This window comes from Mobula hypostoma, chromosome 5 (genome assembly GCF_963921235.1).
Source record: "Mobula hypostoma chromosome 5, sMobHyp1.1, whole genome shotgun sequence".
NCBI classification, from domain to species: Eukaryota; Metazoa; Chordata; class Chondrichthyes; order Myliobatiformes; family Myliobatidae; genus Mobula; species Mobula hypostoma.
Genome location: NC_086101.1, coordinates 2,070,632 through 2,094,949, shown reverse-complemented (window position 1 = coordinate 2,094,949; position 24,318 = coordinate 2,070,632). Strand labels below are relative to the sequence as shown.

The 24,318-nt window shown below is 45.7% G+C and overlaps 1 protein-coding gene across 1 annotated transcript in view; it reads left to right on the top strand.

Annotated features, from left to right (window-relative positions):
• LOC134346412 (uncharacterized) overlaps window positions 1–23,490 on the top strand; it is a 51,257-nt gene extending 27,767 nt beyond the window's left edge. Inside the window, exons 5-9 of the mRNA XM_063047781.1 lie at window positions 916–1,032; window positions 10,198–10,281; window positions 12,292–12,384; window positions 21,418–21,452; window positions 23,328–23,490. Coding sequence (XP_062903851.1) covers window positions 916–1,032; window positions 10,198–10,281; window positions 12,292–12,384; window positions 21,418–21,452; window positions 23,328–23,399 — 401 coding nt within the window. The 3' untranslated portion in view covers window positions 23,400–23,490. The remainder of the gene's footprint in view (window positions 1–915; window positions 1,033–10,197; window positions 10,282–12,291; window positions 12,385–21,417; window positions 21,453–23,327) is intronic.
• Window positions 23,491–24,318: the final 828 nt, after the last annotated feature.

Below are 24,318 nucleotides of genomic sequence, written 5' to 3'. Positions count from 1 at the left end.
GCCAAGTTTGCAGATGATGTGAAGGTTGGTGGAGGGGCAGGGAGTGTTGAGGAAACACGTAGGATGCAGAGGGACTTAAGACAGATTAGGAGAATGGCCAAGAAAGTGGCAAATGAAATCCAGTGTTGGAAAATGCATGGTCGTGCACTTTGGTAGTAGAAATAAATGTGTGGACTATTTTCTAAACGGGGAGAAAATACAGGTCATTTCCAGTACACAAGTGTAAATGAGAACAAAATAATTGTTACTCCTGATCTGCTATAACCCAAGGACCCCAATAGGATTGATTTATTTATAATTGTTACTGATCCGCTATAACGCAAGAACCCCAATAGGATTGATTTATTTATCTCGTGATGCCATGGAGCGTGGCCCTTCCAGCCCCTTTGAGCCACACTGCCCCAGTAACCCCACAAATCCGCTTAAACTTAACTTAACCATGGGACAATTTACAAAGAGCAACTAACCTCCCCAGTCAGTCGTTGGACCGTGGGAGGAAACCGGGGTGCCTGGGGAAAGCTGACTCCTGAAAGAGCGACGCAGGAATTGAACTCGGAACACCAGAATGCCATGAGGTGTACGAGTGTCACACAACTGTTACGCTACTGGGGTGCCCCAAAGGACAAAGAGCATGATAATAAAAACATAAACACAACAAAACAAGTTAAACAAAGAAAATCTGCAGATGCTGGAAATCTGAGCAACACACGCAAAATACTGGAGGAACTCAGCAGACCAGTCAGCATCTTTGGAAAATATACAGCTGATACGTCAGGCTGAGACCCTTCGGCAGGACGAAGTTAAAATGGATTTATGAAACTGGAAGGTGTTCATGAAATCTACTGTAGCTTTTTAAAAGATGTATTTGGCAGATAAATAAGGAAATGTGACTCCAGTAATTCCCATCTTCTGCAGGCTGGGGTATTGAGACCGTGCTTCTGCTGGTCTTTTCGCTGATCTTTATGCTCTTACCTGTGGCAACATTTATTGGAAAATTGGTGGGTCGATGTCAGCATCTTTGGTCAGATGGCTGTAAGTTTGATTTTTGTCTTTTGTGTCTGTGATTGGCAGATTATCCTCTTTCTTATCTGATGAAATATATAAAAGATTTCCAGTAGAAGTTGTTTTCAATGCAGCCATCACTCTTTGACCTGAGATGGTGCAGAAATAGTCCTGTTTTGTCCTTGAGACCTCTCTGCACAAATCTCACACCCTATGACCTTTCAAAAGTTGTTCACTCTCACCTGCACAAATAGGTGGATGCACAATTGTAATGGAAATCGTAACTGCAGCAGCCTCAGTTTTCACAAGAAAAATAGATTAGAACAAACCAAACTCGATTTTAGTGAAAAGTGGCCATGGTGTTGCTACTCCTTTCCTAGTCAAGTACCTGTCTAGTATGTGCCTTTGCTTTGTCCTCCATCAGCCATTACCCTTCTAGTGAGCAAGCTCCTTCTCCTCACTCCGGGCCTTCTCGTTCGACACTCCCCTGCCCTGGAAATGATTCTGTCTGGAACAAGGGGGGTGACGGATGGTACCCACTCTCAGACATCCCACCCTGCAAAAACTCATTTCAGGGAGGTAGCACCATCAATTTGCGGGAGACTCCCGGAACTTCCGGGAGAGGTGGGATGTCTGCAATAGAGTAGCTCCTTAGCAGCCAGCCAGCTAGCTTAAATAACGTTAGCTATGCTAATGAACGGATGACACCTGTTAAACTCACCTCAACATGTCTTAATACATTTTAACCCACCATGGGTAATAGAAAAGTCACTGTTGCAAACAGTGCAGCGAGCAACACTGTCATTATTTTGACCCCTATTAGGCAGGGGTACACTTTAGTGTAGTCTGGGATGACGTACGTTTTATATTTTCTTTTTTTGGAACATTCTGCGATGGCGCATACGCGCGCGCTCTCTCTCACGCTCTCTCTCTCTCACTCACTCTCTTGCTCTCTCTCACTCTCGCGTGCTCTCTCTCTCTCAAAAAATTGATTTCCGTCATATTGTATATAATTTGCGGGCATCAGGGAGCCACTATTAATATGCGGGAGACTCCCGGAACTTCCGGGAGAGGTGGGATGTCTGCACTCTGCCCCCCTCATTTGTGTGGCAATAAAACCAACACATCTCTTCTATCTTTATAACTACAGCCCTCCCTCACAGGCTGCACCTGGTAAATCTCTCTATTCTGATCACTGCCTATGCAACAAGGTTGCCTGTCCCCTCCAGCCACTCTGAAAAGCTGTTTTGTAGTCATTCTCCGAAGCCCTCTCTTGGGAACATTCATAGAGAGAACATACAAACTGCGGCGGAATTGAAGGAGGGTTGATGGAATTTTGACATCATGCTCACCGCTAGGCCACCATACCACCCCCGAATGCGGCAGAAAACTGGTGTACGCTTCTTTGGTTTTGTGTTTGTTTAAATGTTTCTGTCATTGGAGGGGGGCTAATGTTGTCCCCCTCTTCAAGAAGGGAGGAAGAGAGAAAACAGGGAATTATAGACCGGTTAGCCTGATGTCCTTGGTGGGAAAGATGCTGGAGTCAATTATAAAAGATGAAATTATGACACATCTGGATAGCAGTAACAGGATCGGTCCAAGTCAGCATGGATCTATGAAGGGGAAATCGTGCTTGACTAATCTGGAATTTTTTGAGGATGTAACTATGAAAATGGACAAGGGAGAGCCAGTGGATGTAGTGTACCTGGACTTTCAGAAAGGCTTTGATAAAATCCCACATAGGAGATTAGTGGGCAAAATTAGGGCACATGGTATTGGGAGCAGAGTACTGACATGGACTGAAAATTGGCTGGCTGACAGAAAACAAAGAGTAGCGATTAACGGGTTCTTTTCGGAATGGCAGGTGGTGACCAGTGGGGTACCGTAGGGTTCAGTGCTGGGACTGCAGCTGTTTACAATCTATATTAATGATTTAAATGAGGGAATTAAAAGTAACATTAGCAAATTTGCCGATGACACAAAGCTGGGTGGCAGTGTGAAATGTGAGGAGGATGTTATGAGAATGCAGGGTGACTTGGACAGGCTGGGTGAGTGGGCAGATGCAGTTTAATGTGGATAAATGTGAGGTTATCCACTTTGGTGGTAAGAACGGGAAGGCAGATTATTATCTAAATGGAGTCAAGTTAGGAAAAGGGGAAGCACAATGAGATCTAGGTGTTCTTGTACATCAGTCACTGAAAGCAACCATGCAAGTACAGCAGGCAGTGAAGAAAGCTAATGGCATGCTGGCCTTCATAACAAGGGGAATTGAGTATAGGAGCAAAGAGGTCCTTCTGCAGCTGTACAGGGCCCTGGTGAGACCACACCTGGAGTATTGTGTACAGTTTTGGTCTCCAAATTTGAGGAAGGACATTCTTGCTATTGAGGGAGTGCAGCGTAGGTTCACAAGGTTAATTCCCGGGAAGGCGGGACTGTCATATGTTGAAAGATTGGAGCGACTGGGCTTGTATACTCTGGAATTTAGAAGGCTAAGAGGGGATCTTATTGAAACATATAAGATTATTAAGGGATTAGACACGCTGGAGGCAGGGAGCATGTTCCCGCTGATGGGTGAGTCCAGAACCAGAGGCCACAGTTTAAGAATTAGGGGTAGGCCATTTAGAATGGAGTTGAGGAAAAACTTTATCACCCAGAGAGTGTTGGATATATGGAATGCTCTGCCCCAGAAGGCTATGGAGGCCAAGTCTCTGGATGCTTTCAAAAAAGAGATGGATAGAGCTCTTAAAGATAGTGGAATCAAAGGTTATGGGGATAAGGCAGGAACTGGATACTGATTGTGGATGATTAGCCATGATCACAGTGAATGGCGGTGCTGGCTCGAAGGGCCGAATGGCCTACTCCTGCACCTATTGCCTATTGTCTATTCAGCAGGGATTTATACAAACTTCGAGGTTTAGAAGTTTGAGAACCTTTCAAGGATGTTGCCATGAATATACGGTGCTGCAAATTGTTTATAAGACTAGTAAGAAACTGTAGATAATTATTGGAGACAATTTTGTTGTTGCTTGTTAAGGTAATTTCTCCAAACTTCCCCTTTTCAACTGCCTCTTGAGCTTCTAGAGTTTTTGTACCAGGTTGCTCTTCCAGTCCATGCAGTGACCTTATGCTCAGACCAGTTGGACCAGTTTGTCTGCATAAACAATCGTAGTGGTGCGTTTCTGTAAACACTCTGACAGTAAACCAAGTTCATACAACGTGTCATACATTAGAGCTAAGTCCAATAGAAACTGTTCTGAAGAGAGTCTTTTCAATAGACCTTCATAGGTTTTTCAGTCACTCCCAGATCTTGTTTCATCCTTCATTGCTTTTTCAAAATGAAAACACAGTGCTTCATAATTTTTCCACACTGCCGAAACTATTCGAAATGAGCTAGCTACCCACCTGGTGCCCAGAACACAGCCTATTTTGCAAATTTGTTGTTCTAGTTGAGAGGCACATTCAGACAGTTCCTTGTGATTTAGAGGTGATCTACTGTAAACAGAGTACAATTTGTCCATAAATGATTGAAAATGATTTATTCCGTGAACTCTCACTGAATCACCTACTGCAAGTTCTAATCTGTGATTAAGACAGTGCCAAATTATCACTTCAGGGTAATGTTCCTTGAGAATTGTAGCAACACCAGATTTGACACCAAGCATTACGCTCGCCCTATCACTAGCAAATGCTACAAGGTTCTGTTTCAAGTAACAATCATCAAACCCATGGTCATTGAGACAGTTCAATAGATGCTTAGCAATAGTTGCAGCTTTCTGATCAGGCAGTTCAATTAGATCTAAAAACATAAAATGGGGATCCCCTTCCTGATCACTTTCACATTTCAAATCAACTATTAGGGTGGTCTTAATACTCAGGCTTGTTGATTCATCAATGAGAACAGAAAATATGCCATTTATCTGCTTGATATGCTGGCAAATTTTATTTTTCATGTTAATGGCTAGGTGATTAATTATCTCCGTAGCACTAGTGCAGGATTGCAGTCCAATTCCAATGCCAATACCATTTTTTTTGAAGTTCCAATAAGCCAAGGTGATCAGAGTATGGTCTGTCATTCTGAGCTGAATAATATGCAGAACAAAAAGCTGAACAAGTTGGATGCGAAACATTTATGGTGTCACATAATTTTCCAAGAGCATTTTCGCTAGCTATATTTTCAACACTTAGAGCAGCAATGTGAGCTTTTGATAGTTCGTGATCAACAATTTTTTTTCTGAGAGACTTCAGGAGTGTACTTCGATTGGCTCCATAATAGGATACTTGGTACGTCTGCCATGTCGATTCTTCCGTGATCTTTAAGTTCTTGGGGCTGTAGCGCCAGCCATCCCTTACTAGCCTTAAACTCCTTCGTCTTGCTCTCCTCAACTCCTTCACAGTAGTGCTCAGAGAGGCTAAGTGCTTTTTCACGCATAATTTTGTCATCAACAGGGATATGCTTCTGTGACATGTTCTCCAGACACACACTTAATGCTTTCTCAGTCTTTGCAAGCACTTTATCACGAACCAGAGAGACCACTTCTGCCGTTGCAGGGGTAGCACTAACACTTCCACGAATTTCAGCTTCTTTCTGCTTTATTGTGCGAATGCTTGATTCGTTCTTACCGACCTTACGGCCCACTTTGGCAAGCGACATGCCAGTTTTCAAAAGATCCAAGATTTTTATTTTCTCGGCAAATAATGCCCAAACAATGGGTGCTGGGGAGAGACTGAGGGTCTGTGAAATGGCGGGAGGCTACAGCAGGGTATGCTGGGACAACAGGGTCGAGCAAGGAGGAATTTCACAAAACAGTCACGGCGCCAGGATTTCACCAAAAACGATCAAATATCCGAATGTTATTAGTGGTATTTTCCCACCAGCCACCCCCCACCACCCCCTTTCCACCCCCCCACCCCCTCTCCACCCGCACCACCCCCCCTCCACCCCCTCTCCACCCCCCACCACCCCCTCTCCACCCCCCCACCACCCCCTCCACCCCCTCTCCACCCGCACCACCCCCACCACCCCCTCCACCCCCTCTCCACCCCACACCCCCTCTCCACCCCCTCCACCCCCACCACACCCTCTCCACCCCTTCTCCACACCCTCTCCACCCGCTCCACCCTCTCCACCCCTTCTCCACCCCCACCACCCCCTCCACTCTCCACCCCCTCCACCCCCACACCCCCCCTCCACCCCCTCCACCCCCACACCCCCCCTCCACCCCCACACCCCCCTCCACCCCTCCACCCACCACCACCCCCCTCCACCCCCCACCACCCTCTCCACCCCCACCACCCCCTCTCCACCCCCCACCACCCCCTCTCCACCCCCTCCACCCCCTCTCCACCCCTCACCACCCCCTCTCCACCCCCCACCACCCCCCTCTCCACCCCCCCACCACCCCCTCTCCACCCCCCCACCACCCCCTCTCCACCCCCACCACCCCCTTATAGCTATAACATTACCTCTCGGCTCTTAAATTCAATTCCACAATTGATGAAGGACAATACACCGTGTGCCTTCTTAACCACAGAGTCAACCTGCACAGCTGCTTTGTGTGTCCTATGAACTCGGACCCCAAGATCCCTCTGATCCTCCACACTGCCAAGAGTCTTACCATTAATACTATATTCTGCCATCATATTTGACCTACCAAAATGAACCACTTCACACTTATCTGGGTTGAACTCCATCTGCCACTTCTCAGCCCAGTTTTGCATCCTATCAATGTCCTGTTGTAACCTCTGACAGCCCTCCACACTATCCACAACACCTCCAACCTTTGTGTCATCAGCAAACTTACTAACCCATCCCTCCACTTCCTCATCCAGGTCATTTATACAAATCATGAAGAGTAAGGGTCCAAGAACAGATCCCTGAGGCTCACCACTGGTGACCGACCTCCATGCAGAATATGACCCATCTACAACCACTCTTTGCCTTCTGTGGGCAAGCCAGTTCTGGATCCACAAAGTAACATTTGGCCCATGAAGTCTGCTGCACCATTCAATTATGACTGATCCTTTTTTCCCCTTCTCAACCCCGTTCCTCGGCCTTCTCCCCATAACCATTTCATGCCATGTCCAAGCAAGAACCTATCAATCTCTGCCTTGAATACACCCAACTTGGCCTCTTGTCAGTATCTCCAGTTGAACTCTGTCTTTTTGTGTGTTTCCCTTAGCTGTCAGTCTGTGGTTTTGTATTGCCACGTGCTCTTGTCCCCACTCCTGCTCTACTCCGGCCCCTGTATTACTGAATACCCGTCTCTCTCCTGTTTCTCATTATTACCTGTACTGCTGCCACCTGGGTCTCATTGTGCTCCACCTATCATCTGCCTCTCTGTTTATTGTCAGTGTATTTCAGTCCTGTGTTTTCACCAGATTGTGCCAGTGAATTTTCCTGAGTCTTTCCAGCATTTGTATCTGAACTTTGTCTGAATATCAACTCTGCCTGTTTCCTGATTCTGGTTTTTGGATTTCTCTGGATGTTTTGATTTCTGCATGAACTTTGGAACCAACTTTGCTTACACCTTGGGAATTGTTACTTAATTAATATCACTGTGTACAGTACTGGGCCTGCAATTCGATCCCTGCTCGGGTGTCGTGACACCTCTACAACTGCCTATGGTTAAAAAAAAGCCCCAAATTCACCACCCTCTGGCTGAAGAAATTTCTCTGCATCTGTTTTAAAAGGACCCCCCTCTATCCTGAGGCTATGCCCTCTTGTCCTAGACTCTCCTACCATGGGATATATCCTTTCCACATCTACTCTGTCTAGGCCTTTCAACATTCAAAAAGGTTTCAATGAGATCCCCCCTCATCCTTCTGAATTCCAGCGAGTACAGACCCAGAGCCATCAAACGTTCCTTGTATGATAACCCTTTCATTCTTGGAATCATCCTTGTGAACTTCCTGTGATCCCTCCCTAATGCCAGCTCAACTTTTCTTCGATAAGGAGTCCAAACCTGTTCACAGTTCTCAAGGTGAGGCCTTACCATTCCCATATAAAGCCTCAGCATTAGATCCCTGCTCTAGTATTCCAGTCCTCTTGAAACGAATGCGAAAATTGTATTTGCCGCCTTCACCACTGACTCAACCTACAAATTAACCCTTAGGGCATTCTCACAAGGACTCCCAACTCCCTTTGCATCTCAGATTTTTGGATTTTCTCCCTATTTAGAAAATAGTTTGCACATTTATTTCTACTACCAAAGTGCATGACCATGCATTTCCCAACACTGCATTTCATTTGCCATTCTCTTGCCCATTCTCCTAATCTGTCTAAACCTTTCTGCATCCTACCTGTTTCCTCATCACTACCTGCCCCTCCACCAATTTTCATACCATCTTCAAACTTGGTGGCAAAGCCATTTATTCCATCATCTATTGATATGCAACATAAAAAGAAGTGGTCCCAATACCAGCCCCTGAGGAACACCACTGGTCACTGGCAGCTAACCATAAAGGGATCTTTTAGTCCCACTCAACCAATGCTCTAACCGGCCAGTAACTTTCCTGTAATACCATGGGCTCTTAACTTGGTAAGCAGCTTCATGTGTGGCGCCTTGTCAAAGGTCTTCTGAAAGTCCAAATATACAACATCTGCTGCATCCCCTTTCTCTAAACTACTTGTAATCTCCTCCAAGAATTCCAACATGTTCGTCAGGCAAGATTTTCCCTTAAGGAAACCATGGTTTCCTTTGTCCTATCTTGTCCTGTGTCATCAAGTGCTCCATAGCCTCATCCTTAACAATTGACTCCAACATCTTCCCAACCACTGAGGTCAGGCAAACTGGTCTATAATTTCCTTTCTGCTGCCTTCCTCCTTTCGTAAAGAGTGGAGTGATATTTGCAATTTTCCAGTCCTCTGGCATCATGCCAGAGTCTGATGATTTTTGAAAGATCATTGCTAAGGCCTCCACATTCTCTACTACTATCTCTCTCAGAACCCTAGGGTGCAGTTCATCTGGTCCGGGTGACTAATGTTCCCTTGGGTCTTTCAGCCTTTTGTGCACCTTCTCCCTTCCCTCACACCCTTACAGAGGGCACTGGCATTGGACTCCAAACTGCAGTACATCCCAAGCAGTAACACTAACAGTGTTGCACTGACCACTTTGCTACCATGCAATGGTGAATGTGTGCAGGCTGTTCACCCTCAGGGTGGGTGAGGTTATTGGGTGAAAGGTGAAATATTGAAGGGGAGTCCTCGGGGGACCTTCACTCTTCAGTTGGGGTGGTGGGAGTGTGGAGCCAGTAGAACTGGTTGATGTGGGTTCAATTGTAACACCTAAGTGAAATTTGGATAAATATGGATGAGAGGGTATAGGATGTGGATGTAGGTAGATGGGACAGGATGGATGGGCTGAAGGGTCTGTTTCTGTGCTGTAGTGCTCTATGACTCTTTATAGAACTACCCCTCGATCAATCTAACCCTGCCCTCCTTTACAGCCCATAGCCCTCCATTTTTTTCCTACAGCCTATCTAAGATTCTCTTAAATGTCCTTAATGTATCCGTGTCTACCTTCAATCCTGGTAGTGAAAAAATATATCTCTGACATTCTGCCTATACTTTCCTCCAATCACTTCTTGTATTAGCTATTTCCACCCTGGGAAAGGGTCTCTGGCTGTCCACTTCATTCATCTTGTACATCTCTATCAAATCCCCTCTCATCCTCCTTCCCTCCAAAGAAAAAAATCCGGACCTCACCACACCTATCATCATAAGACATGCAGCGTCCTGGTAAATCTCCTCTGCACCCTCTCTTCCACATCCTTCCTATATTGAGGCAACCAGAACTCAGCAGAATAATCCAAGTGTTGACTAAGCAGAGACTCGAGAGCTGCAACATTACCTCATGCAGCTTCAGCTTGCCCCCTGATTAATAAAGACCAGCACACCATGTGCCTTCTTAACAACCCTATCAACTTGCATGGCAATTTTGAGAGATCTATGGATGTGGACACCAACATCTATCTGTTGGACCATGAGTGATAGGAGCACAATAAGGCCATTCAGCCCATTGGCCCAGTTCCTCCACACAGCTGTGAACCGTGCCATTAATCTCATTTATTTGATTAAATCTCCATCTGAGTGCATGTGAAGGACATTATTAACATAGGAGACTTGTAGTTTTTTGTAGGATGTTTACAAGGGGTTGAATACAGTGAACTGACATGAACTATTTGTGTGTTTCCTAGGGCTCCCACTTCTGGCGGCATTGTTTGTGCAATTAATGATCATCACCATGGTCATTCTGATAATAAAGAAATATGAGCACAGTGGTGAGTATACGTGGAGCCTCACTAATCACAGCAGAAACTACTCCATGTGCTGCACTTCAGTCAGAAGATTTTCTTGTATCCTATTGTGCAGATGTGTACTGACTGGTCTTGCAAAACCTTCTCAGATCTAGTGACCAAATTCCATAATGTCCATTCAGATTCACATTTGCTTAAACACGAGGAATTCTGCAGATGCTGGAAATTCAAACAACACACATCAAAGTTGCTGGTGAACGCAGCAGGCCAGGCAGCATCTCTAGGAAGAGGTACAGTCGACGTTTCGGGCCGAGACCCTTCATCAGGACTAACTGAAGGAAGAGTGAGTAAGGGATTTGAAAGTGGGAGGGGGAGGGGGAGATCCAAAATGATGGGAGAAGACAGGAGGGGGAGGGATGGAGCCAAGAGCTGGACAGGTGATTGGCAAAAGGGATATGAGAGGATCATGGGATGGGAGGCCCAGGAAGAAAGAAAAGGGGTGGGGGAGAACCCAGAGGATAGGCAAGGGGTACCTCCCCCTTGTACCCCATCCGTTATTAATTTATATACATACATTCTTTCTCTCTCTCTCCTTTTTCTCCCTCTGTCCCTCTGACTATACCCCCTGCCCATCCTCTGGGTTTTCCCCTCCCCCTTTTCCTTCTCCCTGGGTCTCCCATCCCATGATCCTCTCATATCCCTTTTGCCAATCACCTGTCCAGCTCTTGGCTCCATCCCTCTCCCTCCTGTCTTCTCCTATCATTTTGGATTTCCTCCTCCCCTCCCACTTTCAAATCTCTTACTAACGCTTCCTTCAGTTAGTCCTGACGAAGGGTCTCCGCCCGAAATGTCGACTGTACCTCTTCCTGGAGATTGCTGCCTGGCCTGCTGCGTTCACCAGCAACTTTGATGTGTGTTGCTCGCACTTGCTTATCGTGTATACATCAAAACTTACGTGAACAGTTGACACACTTTGCTGGGCAGCCACACATTCTGGTGCCCATACTGAGTGCCCACAGTGTTCAGCAGAACAGCACCTCTGTCCCAATGTCATGGACACAGTTTGACAGCTTGCCCTGGATCCCGTGGGCTGTCAGCTTTGGGCCAGTCTCCCACATGAGACCATGTGAAAAACCTCACAAAAACCATACCTCCCTCATCTAGAGTAGCAACACAAAATGCTGGAGGAACTCAGCAGCTCAGGCAGCATCTGTGGAAATTAATAAACAGTCAACTTTTATGGGCTGAGACGTCATCAGGATTGGAAAGGAAGGGGGAAGATGGCAAAATATGAAGGTGGGAGGAGAGGAGGGAGGACAAGCTGAGATGACAGGTAAATCTAGGTGGGTGGGGGGGAAGGAGGGGTAATGAACTGAGAAGATGGTAAGTGGTAGGTGGAAGAGGTTAAGGCTGGAGAAGAACGCATCTGTTAGGAGAGCAGAGTGGACCGTGGCAGAAACGACCAATGGGAGGTAATAGGCAAGTGAGGAGAAGTGGGGAAATGAAAAAGGGGGAAGGGGGAAGGGAAAATACTGTAATTTGGAGAAATTGATGTTCATAAATTCATCAGTACAGTTTGTTACTCTTCTGCAGACCCTGGCATCTGCAATCTCATTGTCCAGGTCCTTGGATTATTTTGTCAAACGATACCATTTAACCATTTACTGATTTTACGTAGTGATACAATGTGGTTCAGGCCCTTCCCACCCACTGCAATAACTGATTAACCTACTAACTGGTATGTGAGAGCACACGGAGAGCCCCACTTGCTTAAAGAGGAAGCTGGAATTTAACTTTGAAATCTGATGCCCCAAGATTGTAATTGTGTTGCTCCATCCACTATACTACATGATACCCTGTTACTCAAACCACTTTTGATTAATCCCTGCCATTCCAGATTAAGGTTAATCCCCTCAGCATTTTCTCCATTGAAGGTGGTAATGACAGGAGGTCTAGCCTGTTGTCTGTCTGTGAGAGAAGATTGGATTTTACTTTGAGTTCAGTTACAAATGGATTTACTTCTGTTCATTTCAGAGGAAGGCTGTGCACCTGAATGGCCTTTGCTACACAGATTACTTGGTGCACTGGCCTCACCCTTCATATTGTGTCTGATTGTCTTCACTTTCAGTAAGTATTGGAAATATCGGCCTCAGGCGCATTGAGGCTGGGGATAATCTCCGAAAATAATTCTCTCATCTGCCATGCTAACGTAGATCAGAGATGAATTAGTAACAGTAATGACGGACTTTCTTAAGGGAAAAAGGTTCAACTGTTTACTTCCATTTATTCATCATTTCACTGTTAATAAAAACATAACCAGTTTAAGTTAGCTTTACAGACAGCTGGCAACTGGAGCCCCAGGTCGGTAAGGGAAGGTAGATGTTGCAGAAAGTACTGAAAGGCAAAATCAAAATAACAGGTATGATGGGTCAGCTAGTTTGAAGAGTGTATGTTTTAATGCGAGGAGTATTATGGGTTAGGGTGATTAACTTAAACCATGGAACTATGATGTAACCATTACTGAAACTCGGTTGAGAGAGGGGCAGGAAAAAGTGATTAATACACTAGGTTTTTGAAGTTATAGAAAAGACGGAGGAGGAAGTAAAAGTGGGGGTGGTGTTGCACTGCTAATCAGGGACAATATCACAACTGCACTCAGGGGAGACGTAATGGAGGGGTCAGACACTGAGTCCGTTTGGGTGGAACTCGGGAATGGGAAGGGTGCAATCACACGGATGGGATTGTACTACAGACCCCTAACAGCCACCGGGACATTGAGGAACAGACACGTAATCAGATTATGGAAATGTTTAAAAATAATAGGGTTGGTGTCATGGGGGATTTCAAGTTCCCTAACGTAAACTGTGACTTTCTTAGTGCAAGGGGTTGAGACGGGGTAGAATTTGTTATGTGTATCCGGGAAGGGTTCTTAAATCAATATGTCGATGGTCTAATGCGAGGAGGGGCCACACTGGTCCTGGTGTTGGACAATGAGCCTGGCCAGGTGACTGACCTTTCAGTGGGTGAGCAGTCAGGGAACAGTGACCACAACTGTACGTGAAGAGCAAGAGGAAAGACGTGAGAGAATAGGACCAATCACGTGTGACAGCGGAAAAGTGTGTGTATGGAACCGGAGGAGATAGCAGAGGTACTTAATGAATACTTTACTTCAGTATTCACTATGGAAAAGGATCTTGGCGATTATAGGGATGACTTACAGTGGACTGAAAAACTTGAGCATGTAGATATTAATGAAGAGGATATGCTGGAGCTTTTGGAAAGCATCAAGGTGGATAAGTCACTGGGACCGGACAAGATGTACCCCAATCTACTGTGGGAGGTGAGGGAGGAAATTGTTGAGCCTCTGGCAATGATCTTTGTATCATCAATGGGGACGGGAGAGGTTCCGGAGAATTGGAGGGTTGCGGGTGTTGTTCCCTTATTCAAGAAAGGGAGTAGAGATAGCCCAGGAAATTATAGACCAGTGAGTCTTACCTCAGTGGTTGGTAAGTTGATGGAGAAGATCCTGAGAGGCAGGATTTATGAACATTTGGAGAGGCATAATATGATTAGGAATAGTCAGCATGGCTTTGTCAAAGGCAGGTCGTGCCTTACGAGCCTGATTAAATTTTTTGAGGATGTGACTAAACAGATTGATGAAGGAAGAGCAGTAGATTTAGTGTATATAGATTTCAGCAAGGCATTTGATAAGGTACCCCATGCAAGGCTCATTGAGAAAGTATGGAGGCATGGGATCCAAGAGGACATTGCTTTGTGGATCTGGGTTGCCCACAGAAGGCAAAGAGTGGTTGCAGACGGGTCATATTCTGCATGGAGGTTGGTCACCAGTGGAGTGCCTCAGGGATCTGTTCTGGGACCCCTACTCTTTGTGATATTTATAAATGACCTGGATGAAGAAGTGGAGGGATGGGTTAGTAAGTTTGCTGATGGCTCAAAGGTTTGGGGTGTTGTGGATAGTGTGGAGGGCTGTCAGAGGTTACAGTGGGTCATTGATAGGATGTTAAACTGGGCTGAGAAGTGGCAGATGGAGTTCAACCCAGATAAGTGTGAGGTGGTTCATGTTGGAAGGTCAAATATGATGGCAGAATATAGTATTATTGTTAACACTCTTGGCAGTGTGGAGGTTCAGAGGGATCTTGGGGTCCGAGTCCTTAGGACACACAAAGCTGCTGTGCAGGTTGACTCTGTGGTTAAGAAAGCATACGGTGCATTAGCCTTCATCAATCCTGGGATTGATTTTAGGAGCCGAGAGGTAATGTTATAGCTATAAGGACCCTGGTCAGACCCCACTTGGAGTACTGTGCTCATTTCTGGTCGCCTCACTACAGGAAGGATGTGGAAACCATAGAAAGGGTGCAGAGGAAATTTACAAGGATGTTGCCTGGATTGGGGAGCATTCGTTATGAAAACAGGTTGAGTGAACTTGGCCTTTTCTCCTTGGAGCGATGGAGGATGAGAGGTGACCTGATAGAGGTGTACAAGATGATGAGAGGCATTGATCGTGTGGATAGTCAGAGGCTTTTCCCCAGGGCTGAAATGGCTGTCACGAGAGGGCACAGTTTTAAGGTGCTTGGAAGTAGGTACAGAGGAGACGTCCGGGGTAAGTTTTTTACACAGAGAGTGGTGAGAGCATGGAATGGGCTGCCAGCAATGGTGGTGGAGATGGATACAATAGGGTCTTCTAAGAGACTCCTGGATAGGTACATGGAGCTTAGAAAAATAGAGGGCTATGGGTAACCCTCGGTGGGTAACCCTCGGTAATTTCTAAGCTAAGTTCATGTTTGGCACAGCTTTGTGTATCGAAGGGCCTGTATTGTGCTGTAGGGTTTCTACAACTCCTTAACTTTTGGGGTAGCTGTAGATAAGGATATGTATGAAATTGCAGAAGAGTTTTAAATTGGAGTAGGGCAAATTATGAGGGCATTAGGCAGTTAATTGTGAACACCTTTTGTCTGGCAAGTCCACATCAGACCTGTGGAGGGTGTTGAAAGATCAATTGCACAGAGTACAGGAAAGATGTGTTCCAGTTGGAAGGAAGGACTGGGATGCAGGGCTCTGGTCCCAGTGCAGATCGATGGGAGGAGGCAGTTGACATGGACTGGATGAGCCAAAGGGCCTGTTTCTCTGCTGAACTTCTCAATGACTCTACGCCTCTAAAGATAAGAGAACCTTGGACGTCCAGAGATGTGATGGATTCAGTTAGGAAGAAAAGGGAAAAGTATGTGTGACCCTCAGGCTGGCCCAGCTCGTGTTCGTCTAGGGGAATCAGCCTTCGACCCCACCAAACTGGGTCATCACGTTTGTGTGGATGTTCCAGTTACAAACCCACAACGCAAAATATCAGACAGTACACCATATGCAGTTAAATGACAGAACTTTATGAATCTTAATCTGAATATAGGGATAGTAATGAAAATGAACAATGAGAGAGGGTCTCACTGAGCTCCCTTTGAAAAGATGATTTACACTTAGAAAACATAGAAAATAGGTGCAGGAGTAGGCCATTCGGCCCTTCGAGCCTGCACCGCCATTTATTATGATCATGGCTGATCATCCAACTCAGAACCCCGCCCCAATCTTCCCTCCATACCCCCTGATCCCCGTACCCACAAGGGCCATATCTAACTCCCTCTTAAATATAGCCAATGAACTGGCCTCAACAGTTTCCTGTGGCAGAGAATTCCACAGATTCACCACTCTCTGTGTGTGAAGAAGTTTTTCCTAATCTCGGTCCTAAAAGGCTTCCCCTTTATCCTCAAACTGTGACCCCTTGTTCTGGACTTCCCCAACATCGGGAATAATCTTCCTGCATCTAGCCTGTCCAATCCCTTTAGGATTTTATACGTTTCAATCAGATCCCCTGCTCAATCTTCTAAATTCCAACGAGTACAAACCCAGTTCATCCAGTCTTTCTTCATATGAAAGTCCTGCCATCCCAGGAATCAATCCGGTGAACCTTCTTTGTACTCCCTCTATGGCAAGGATGTCTTTCCTCAGATTAGGGGACCAAAACTGCACACAATACTCCAGGTGTGGTCTCACCAAGGCCTTGTACAACTGCAGTAGTACCTCCCTGCTCCTGTACTCGAATCCTCTCGCTATAAATGCCAGCATACCATTCGCCTTTTTCACCGCCTGCTGTACCTGCATGCCCACTTTCAATGACTGGTGTATAATGACACCCAGGTCTCGTTGCACCTCCCCTTTTCCTAATCGGCCACCATTCAGATAATAATCTGTTTTCCTATTTTTGCCACCAAAGTGGATAACTTCACATTTATCCACATTAAATTGCATCTGCCATGAATTTGCCCACTCACCCAACCTATCCAAGTCACTCTGCATCCTCTTAGCATCCTCCTCACAGCTAACACTGCCACCCAGCTTCGTGTCATCCGCAAACTTGGAGATGCTGCATTTAATTCCCTCATCCAAGTCATTAATATATATTGTAAACAACTGGGGTCCCAGCACTGAGCCTTGCGGTACCCCACTAGTCACCGCCTGCCATTCTGAAAAGGTCCCGTTTATTCCCACTCTTTGCTTCCTGTCTGCTAACCAATTCTCCATCCACATCAATACCTTACCCCCAATACCGTGTGCTTTAAGTTTGCACACTAATCTCCTGTGTGGGACCTTGTCAAAAGCCTTTTGAAAATCCAAATATAGCACATCCACTGGATCTCCCCTATCCACTCTACTAGTTACATCCTCAAAAAATTCTATGAGATTCGTCAGACATGATTTTCCCTTCACAAATCCATGCTGACTTTGTCCGATGATTTCACCGCTTTCCAAATGTGCTGTTATCACATCTTTGATAACTGACTCCAGCAGTTTCCCCACCACCGACGTTAGGCTAACCGGTCTATAATTCCCCAGTTTCTCTCTCCCTCCTTTTTTAAAAAGTGGGGTTACATTAGCCACCCTCCAATCCTCAGGAACTAGTCCAGTTCTAACGAGTTTTGAAAAATTATCACTAATGCATCCACTATTTCTTGGGCTACTTCCTTAAGCACTCTAGGATGCAGACCATCTGGCCCTGGGGATTTATCTGCCTTCAATCCCTTCAATTTACCTAACACCACTTCCCTACTAACATGTATTTCGCTCAGTTCCTCCATCGCACTGGACCCTCTGTCCCCTACTATTTCTGGAAGATTATTTATGTCCTCCTTAGTGAAGACAGAACCAAAGTAATTATTCAATTGGTCTGCCATGTCCTTGCTCCCCATAATCAATTCACCTGTTTCTGTCTGTAGGGGACCTACATTTGTCTTTACCAGTCTTTTCCTTTTTACATATCTATAAAAGCTTTTACAGTCAGTTTTTATGTTCCCTGCCAGTTTTCTCTCATAATCTTTCTTCCCCTTCCTAATTAAGCCCTTTGTCCTCCTCTGCTGAACTCTGAATTTCTCCCAGTCCTCAGGTGAGCCACTTTCTCTGGCTAATTTGTATGCTTCTTCTTTGGAATTGATACTATCCCTAATTTCTCTTGTCAGCCACGGGTGCACTACCTTCCTTGATTTATTCTTTTGCCAAACTGGGATGAACAATTGTTGTAGTTCATCCATGCAACCTTTAAATGCTTGCCATTGCATATCCACCGTCAATCCTTTAAGTGTCATTTGCCAGTCTATCTTAGCTAATTCACGTCTCATACCTTCAAAGTTACCCCTCTTTAAATTCAGAACCTTTGTTTCTGAATTAACTATGTCACTCTCCATCTTAATGAAGAATTCCACCATATTAAGGTCTTCTTCAGGTTAGGTTGGTCATCACTTAAAGAGACTTTGCAGTGGAGCAGAAACACTTTACATGAATCCATATAACCATGTAACAATTACAGCACGGAAACAGGCCATCTTGGCCCTTCTACTCAGTGCCGAACGCTTACTCTCACCTAGTCCCACCAACCTGCACTCAGCCCATAACCCTCCATTCCTTTCCTGTCCATATAGCTGTCCAATTTAACTTTAAATGACAACATCGAATCTGCCTCAACCACTTCTGCTGGAAGCTCGTTCCACACAGCTACGACTCTCTGAGTAAAGAAGTTCCCCCTCATGTTACCCCTAAACTTTTGTCCTTTAACTCTCAACTCGTGTCCTCTTGTTTGAACCTCCCCCACTCTCAATGGAAAAAGCCTATCCACGTCAACTCTATCTATCCCCCTCATAATTTTAAATACCTCTATCAAGTCCCCCCTCAACCTTCTACGCTCCAAAGAATAAAGACCCGACTTGTTCAACCTTTCTCTGTAACTTGGGTGATGAAACCCAGGTAACATTCTAGTAAATCTTCTCTGTACTCTCTCTATTTTGTTGACACCATTCCTATAATTTGGTAACCAGAACTGTACACAGTACTCCAAATTTGGCCTCACCAATGCCTTGTACAATTTTAACATTACATCGCAACTCCTATACTCAATGCTCTGATTTATAAAGGCCAGCATACCAAAAGCTTTCTTCACCACCCTATCCACATGAGATTCCACTTTCAGGAAACTATGCACCATTATTCCTAGATCCCTCTGTTCTACAGCATTCTTCAATGCCCTACCATTTACCACGTATGCCTATTTTGATTAGTCCTACCAAAATGTAGCACCTCATATTTTTCGGCATTAAACTCCATCTGCCATCTTTCAGCCCACTTTTCTAACTGGCCTAAATCTCTCTGCAAGCTTTGAAAACCTACTTCATTATCCACAGCTCCACCTGTCTTAGTATCATCTGCATACTTACTAATCCAATTTACCACCCCATTATCCAGATCATTAATATATATGACCCAGTACAGATCCCTGAGGCACACCACTAGTCACCGGCCTCCAATCTGACACACAGTTATCCACCACTCCTCTCTGGCATCTCCCATCCAACCACTGCTGAAGCCATTTTACTACTTCCATATTAATACCTAATGATTGAACCTTCCTAACTAACCTTCAGTGTGGAACCTTGCCTTACTGAAGTCCACATAGACAACATCCACCGCTTTACCCTCGTCAACTTTCCTAGTACCCTCTTCAAAAAATTCAATAAGATTTGTCAAACATGACCTTCCATGCACAAATCCATGTTGACTGTTCCTAATCAGACCCTGTCTATCCAGATAATTATATATACCATCTCTAAGAATACTTTCCATCAATTTACCCACCACTGACGTCAAACTCCCAGGCCAATAATTGCTAGGTTTACTCTTAGAACCCTATCATTTGGCTGCCTTCCCAACTAAAGCCAGATTTCTGATATAGGATCTAAAACAATCTGTCTAACCAAGTCCAGTAAATGATTGTCAGAAGATTTCTCAGTTGTATGATCCAAACTACTTTATTTTTCATTGGCTGGCCTCTGTGAAGCTTCATAGAAAAGGTTAATATAGCATTGAACAGCAGAAGTGTTGAAATTGTAACTAAATATTTGTAGGAGAGAGGATGAGGAGAGACCAATGAGAAGTTTACTTCAAACCCAGGAGCTGAGAAACTGGGAAGAAGCCCTTAACACGAGAGAATCTGCAGATGCTGGAAATCCGGAGCAACACACACAAAATGCTGGAGGAACTCAGCAGGTAGGCAGCGTCCATGGAGAGTCCCGACGTTGACTGTTTAATCCTCTCCATAGATGTTACCTGACTTGCTGAGCTTCTCCAGCATTTTGTCTGTGTTGTGGATAAATCTGCTGTCTGCACCTGGCACTCAGAAACTGTATTGTCAACTAAAGTGAAGTTAGGATTTCTGGTGATTTTTTTCAGTCTATTTCAGGAAACAGACATTGCTGATAGGCTCAGGTACACCCTGCCCAAACCTGATCGCTGACCTATATTCCTCAACTATTTATTCCCCCCTCCCCCAACCCGATTTGCTGAGATACTCCAGCACTTGGTGTCTATTAATCTGGATTTCTAGCATTTGCAGAATCTCGTGTGGTGATGTTTAGTGATAAAGGAGTAGGGACAGATTCTCCAGTCGAGGTGTTGAGTGATTTAGAGGATCTGCAGGAGCTGCCCGGTAGAGGTTGTGGCTTTCAGGTGTGATTGCAGTTGCCTAAGCACTGCAGTTACATACAGATAGCATTTTGAGAGCCAGTTCTCTACTTAACCATGCAAATGAAAGGTTAACATATGGGGAACGCTTGATGGTTCTGGGCCCGTACTCCATTAGACCATAGGGCCCACCGAGTTTCCTTTGCTATTTCATCATGGCTGATCCAATTTTCTTCTTAGCTCCAGTCTCCTGCTTTCTCCCATACCCTTCATGTCCTGACCAATCAAGAATCTATCAACCTCTGCCTGAGATATACATAAAGACTGACTGGAGTTTAGAGGAATGAGGGGGATACATATCAAAAGGTCTGGATAGAGTGGATGTGGGGAGGATGGTTCCAATAGTGGGTGAGTCTAGGACCAGTGGGCGCAACGTCAGAACAGAAGGACATCCATTTGGAACAAAGATGAGGAGGAATTCTTCAGTCAGTGGTGAATCTGTGGTGTTCATTGCAACAGGTGGCTGTGGAGGCAAGTCTTTGAGTATATCTAAGACTGAGGTTGATAGGTTTTTGATGAGTAAGGGTGTCAAAGGTTATGAGGAGAAGGAAGGAGAATGGGACTGAGAAGGAACGTATATTAGCCACGGTGAAGCAGATCCGATGGGCTGAATGGCTAATTCTGCTCCTGTGTTTTATGGTCTAATCTACCTTAGTCCCAGTGCAAGACCGATGTTCCTCATCCTGCCCACAATCCTTTCCAGTCGCAGTGACATACCAAGGGGGGTGGGCTCGGGGAGAGCTCCTGGGCGGCTTTGAGGACATGGTCTGGACAAGGTAGAGCAGAGGCTGGCTGTTGTCATTCACAGCACCTACTGATGTGTAGTGGTAACACTGCAGATAAACTTGCCTTTCCTACCTTCCGAACCATCAAAGGTGAAGGTGCCAGTGTTTCCACGGGAAGGCAGCAGTGAGAACAGAGAAATCTTTGCCTGTTCCTCACTCTGCTTTCTTCACTACATTGTAGAAACTGTGTTATATTTAAATCGCTTTTGCAAGAGAATGGGGAAGCGCCACCAAAAACCAATGCAGAATGAAAGACAATGTGTTGAAAGATGTGTTGAATGGCCTTTCTTTCCTTTTGTAGGAAAGCTAGTTGACATGATAACACAATGTCAAAGCGTAAGTATTACTTTTCAAACTTTTGTTGCTAACGATGTGATGATCAAAGTGCACCATTTTTCCAGTTTGGAATTTGTGTTTCCATATTACAATATACAGGTCGCTTGCCTTCGATTGTATTATATTTATTGAGAAACTATATCGGCCTTCTCTTCATGTTATTCAAAAATGCCTTTTTAAGAATGGTACATACTATTGCCCATGTACCAAGTTTCATGACAGGCCAGCCAATTTAATTTATTTATTTAGAGCACAGACGAGGCCCACAGCAACCCACCTATTTAATCCTAGCATAATCACAGGACAATTTACAATGGCCAATTAAATTACTAACTGGTACGGTATATCTTTAGACAGTGGGAGCAACCTGGAGCACCCAGATTGAACCCTGAACTGTCACTCTAGTGTCAAGCTCACCCCTGTAGCACCTAACTTTTCGCTGTTGACAGAAAAAGATCAGCCAATGGGGACTTGATTTTGGGAGAATAATAGCATTGGATTTGTGCACAGATAAAGGTAAGGGCCTTGCGCAGGGTCCTGACCTGAAATTTGCTTCCCCGACCACCCCTACAGTCGTTGCTTGATCTGTAGTTTCTCGTTTGCTGGGTTTGCTGGCCGCACAATAGCAGGCACAAGGATGCTGGAAATTCAAGCAACACGCATAAAAAATGCTGGTGAACGCAGCAGGCCAGGCAGCATCTCTAGGAAGAGGTACAGTCGACATTTTGGACCGAGACCCTTCGCCAGGACTAACTGAAAGACAAAATAGTAAGAGATTTGAAAGTGGGAGGGGGAGATCCGAAATGATAGGAGAATACAGGAGGGGAGGGATGGAGCCAAGAGCTGGGCAGATGTTTGGCAAAAGGGATACGAGAGTGGAGAAGGGGGAGGATCATGGGACGGGAGGCCTAGGGAGAAAGAAAGGGGGAGGGGAAGCAGAGGATGGGCAAAGGGTATAGTGAGAGGGACAAAGGGAGAAAAAATTGAGAGAAAAAAGGGAAAAGAAAAAAATAATAATAAATAAATACCGGATGGGGTACGAGGGGGAGGTGGGGCATTAGCGGAAGTTTGAGAAGTCAATGTTCATGCCATCAGGTTGGAGGCTACCCAGACAGAATATAAGGTGTTGTTCCTCCAACCTGAGTGTGGCTTTATCTTTACAGTAGAGGAGGCCGTGGATAGACATGTCAGAATGGGAATGGGATGTGGAATTAAAATGTGTGGCCACTGGGTGATCCTGCTTTCTCTGGTGGACAGAGCGTAGGTGTTCAGCGAAACGGTCTCCCCGCCATCCCCTTCTTGCAATTCCTCCGTCTCCGCTGCATCTGCTCTCAGGATGAGACTTTTCATTCCAGGACAAAGGAGATGTCCTCCTTTTTTAAAGAAAGGGGCTTCTCTTCCTCCACTATCAACTCTGCTCTTAAACGCATCTCCCCCATTTCACACACATCTGCTCTCACTCCATCCTCCCGCCACCCCACTAGGAATAGGGTTCCCCTGGTCCTCACCTACCACCCCACCAGCCTCTGGCTTCCCCTTTCTTTCTCCCTAGGCCTCCCGTCCCATGATCCTCTCCCTTCTCCAGCCTTGTATCCCTTTTGCCTATCACCTGTCCAGCTCTTGGCTCCATCCCTCCCCCTCCTGTCTTCTCCTATCATTTTGGATCTCCCCTCCCCCTCCCACTTTCAAACCTCTTACTCACCCTTCCTTCAGTTAGTCCTGACGAAGGGTCTCGGCCTGAAACGTCGACTGTACCTCTTCCTAGCGATGCTGCCTGGCCTGCTGTGTTCACCAGCAACTTTGATGTGTGTTGCACAATAGCCAGGCTGTCTTCCTGTTTTAAATCTGTTCTGTGTTCTTCCGTGTGCCCTGCAGAGCACCTCCCAAGAAGATGAAGAAAGTGAGGAGGAGCATGACAAAAAGGAAGATGAACAACCAGTGGGCTGAAGTGTAATTAAACCCATTGAAATGGCTCAGAACATCATTTAGGTGGTTCTTGGCTGCCTTGATACGATTGAGTTTGAAAATGAAGTTGCTGTGGAGAGAATGTTTAAAAATGTTGTGGGGTGGGGAGAGAGGACTGCTGCTGGTGGCAGGGACACTGCACCAACGTGGGAGCAGGTCAACACGTAGCAACCTGCTGCTCAATCTGTTTCGTCTCCAACCCAATTTGCAAAGTGAACAGTCCCCATGTTTGCAAATGGGACACTTTGGCAGGAGCTCCCCAATCAGATGATATGATTGTTACTGTCAATAGTTCCATTCTATCCAGAATAACCTGCATCAGCCTCCTGATGGTGACCTTTGCTGAAAGTGGCAAGTTTCCGGTTGAGGAGAGAGGCAAGGCCGCGTGAGGAGCGATTTCTGTGGTTCGGACCCTTAGCCAGCTCCAGCAGTTAAGTATGGTGCTGAGCAGGGGCAGTGGTCAGGGTGCAGGAAATTACGGGGACAGAAAAGGGTAAGATGTTGCTGAACCATTCAGTCAGCACAGAGGTGAACGGTTAACAGGACTGCAATAGTTCGGACAGGGACAACACTTCCAGATGAGCTCAGGTTTACAGAGTACATCGGTTATTGTCAGAAGAGGTGAGATGAAGCAGTGGTCCTGAGCCTAGAATTCCCTCCCTCCACCATCTTATCTACCATTGCCATTCCTTACCATCTTCCTTTCCAATGTCCATCCACCCAGAGGCAGCTGGATAGACCATCTCCTCTCGTGGACAGCTAGTGGAGCCTCTCAGTGCAAAAGGGTTTCCTTTGCCCAGTGCACTGGCTGTCTGGCCACAGCAGATTGATTTGTACAGATAGGCAGGGCGTTTGTTAACAGGCTGGAGTCACGGATGGATGGCAAACCCTGCAGTTAACC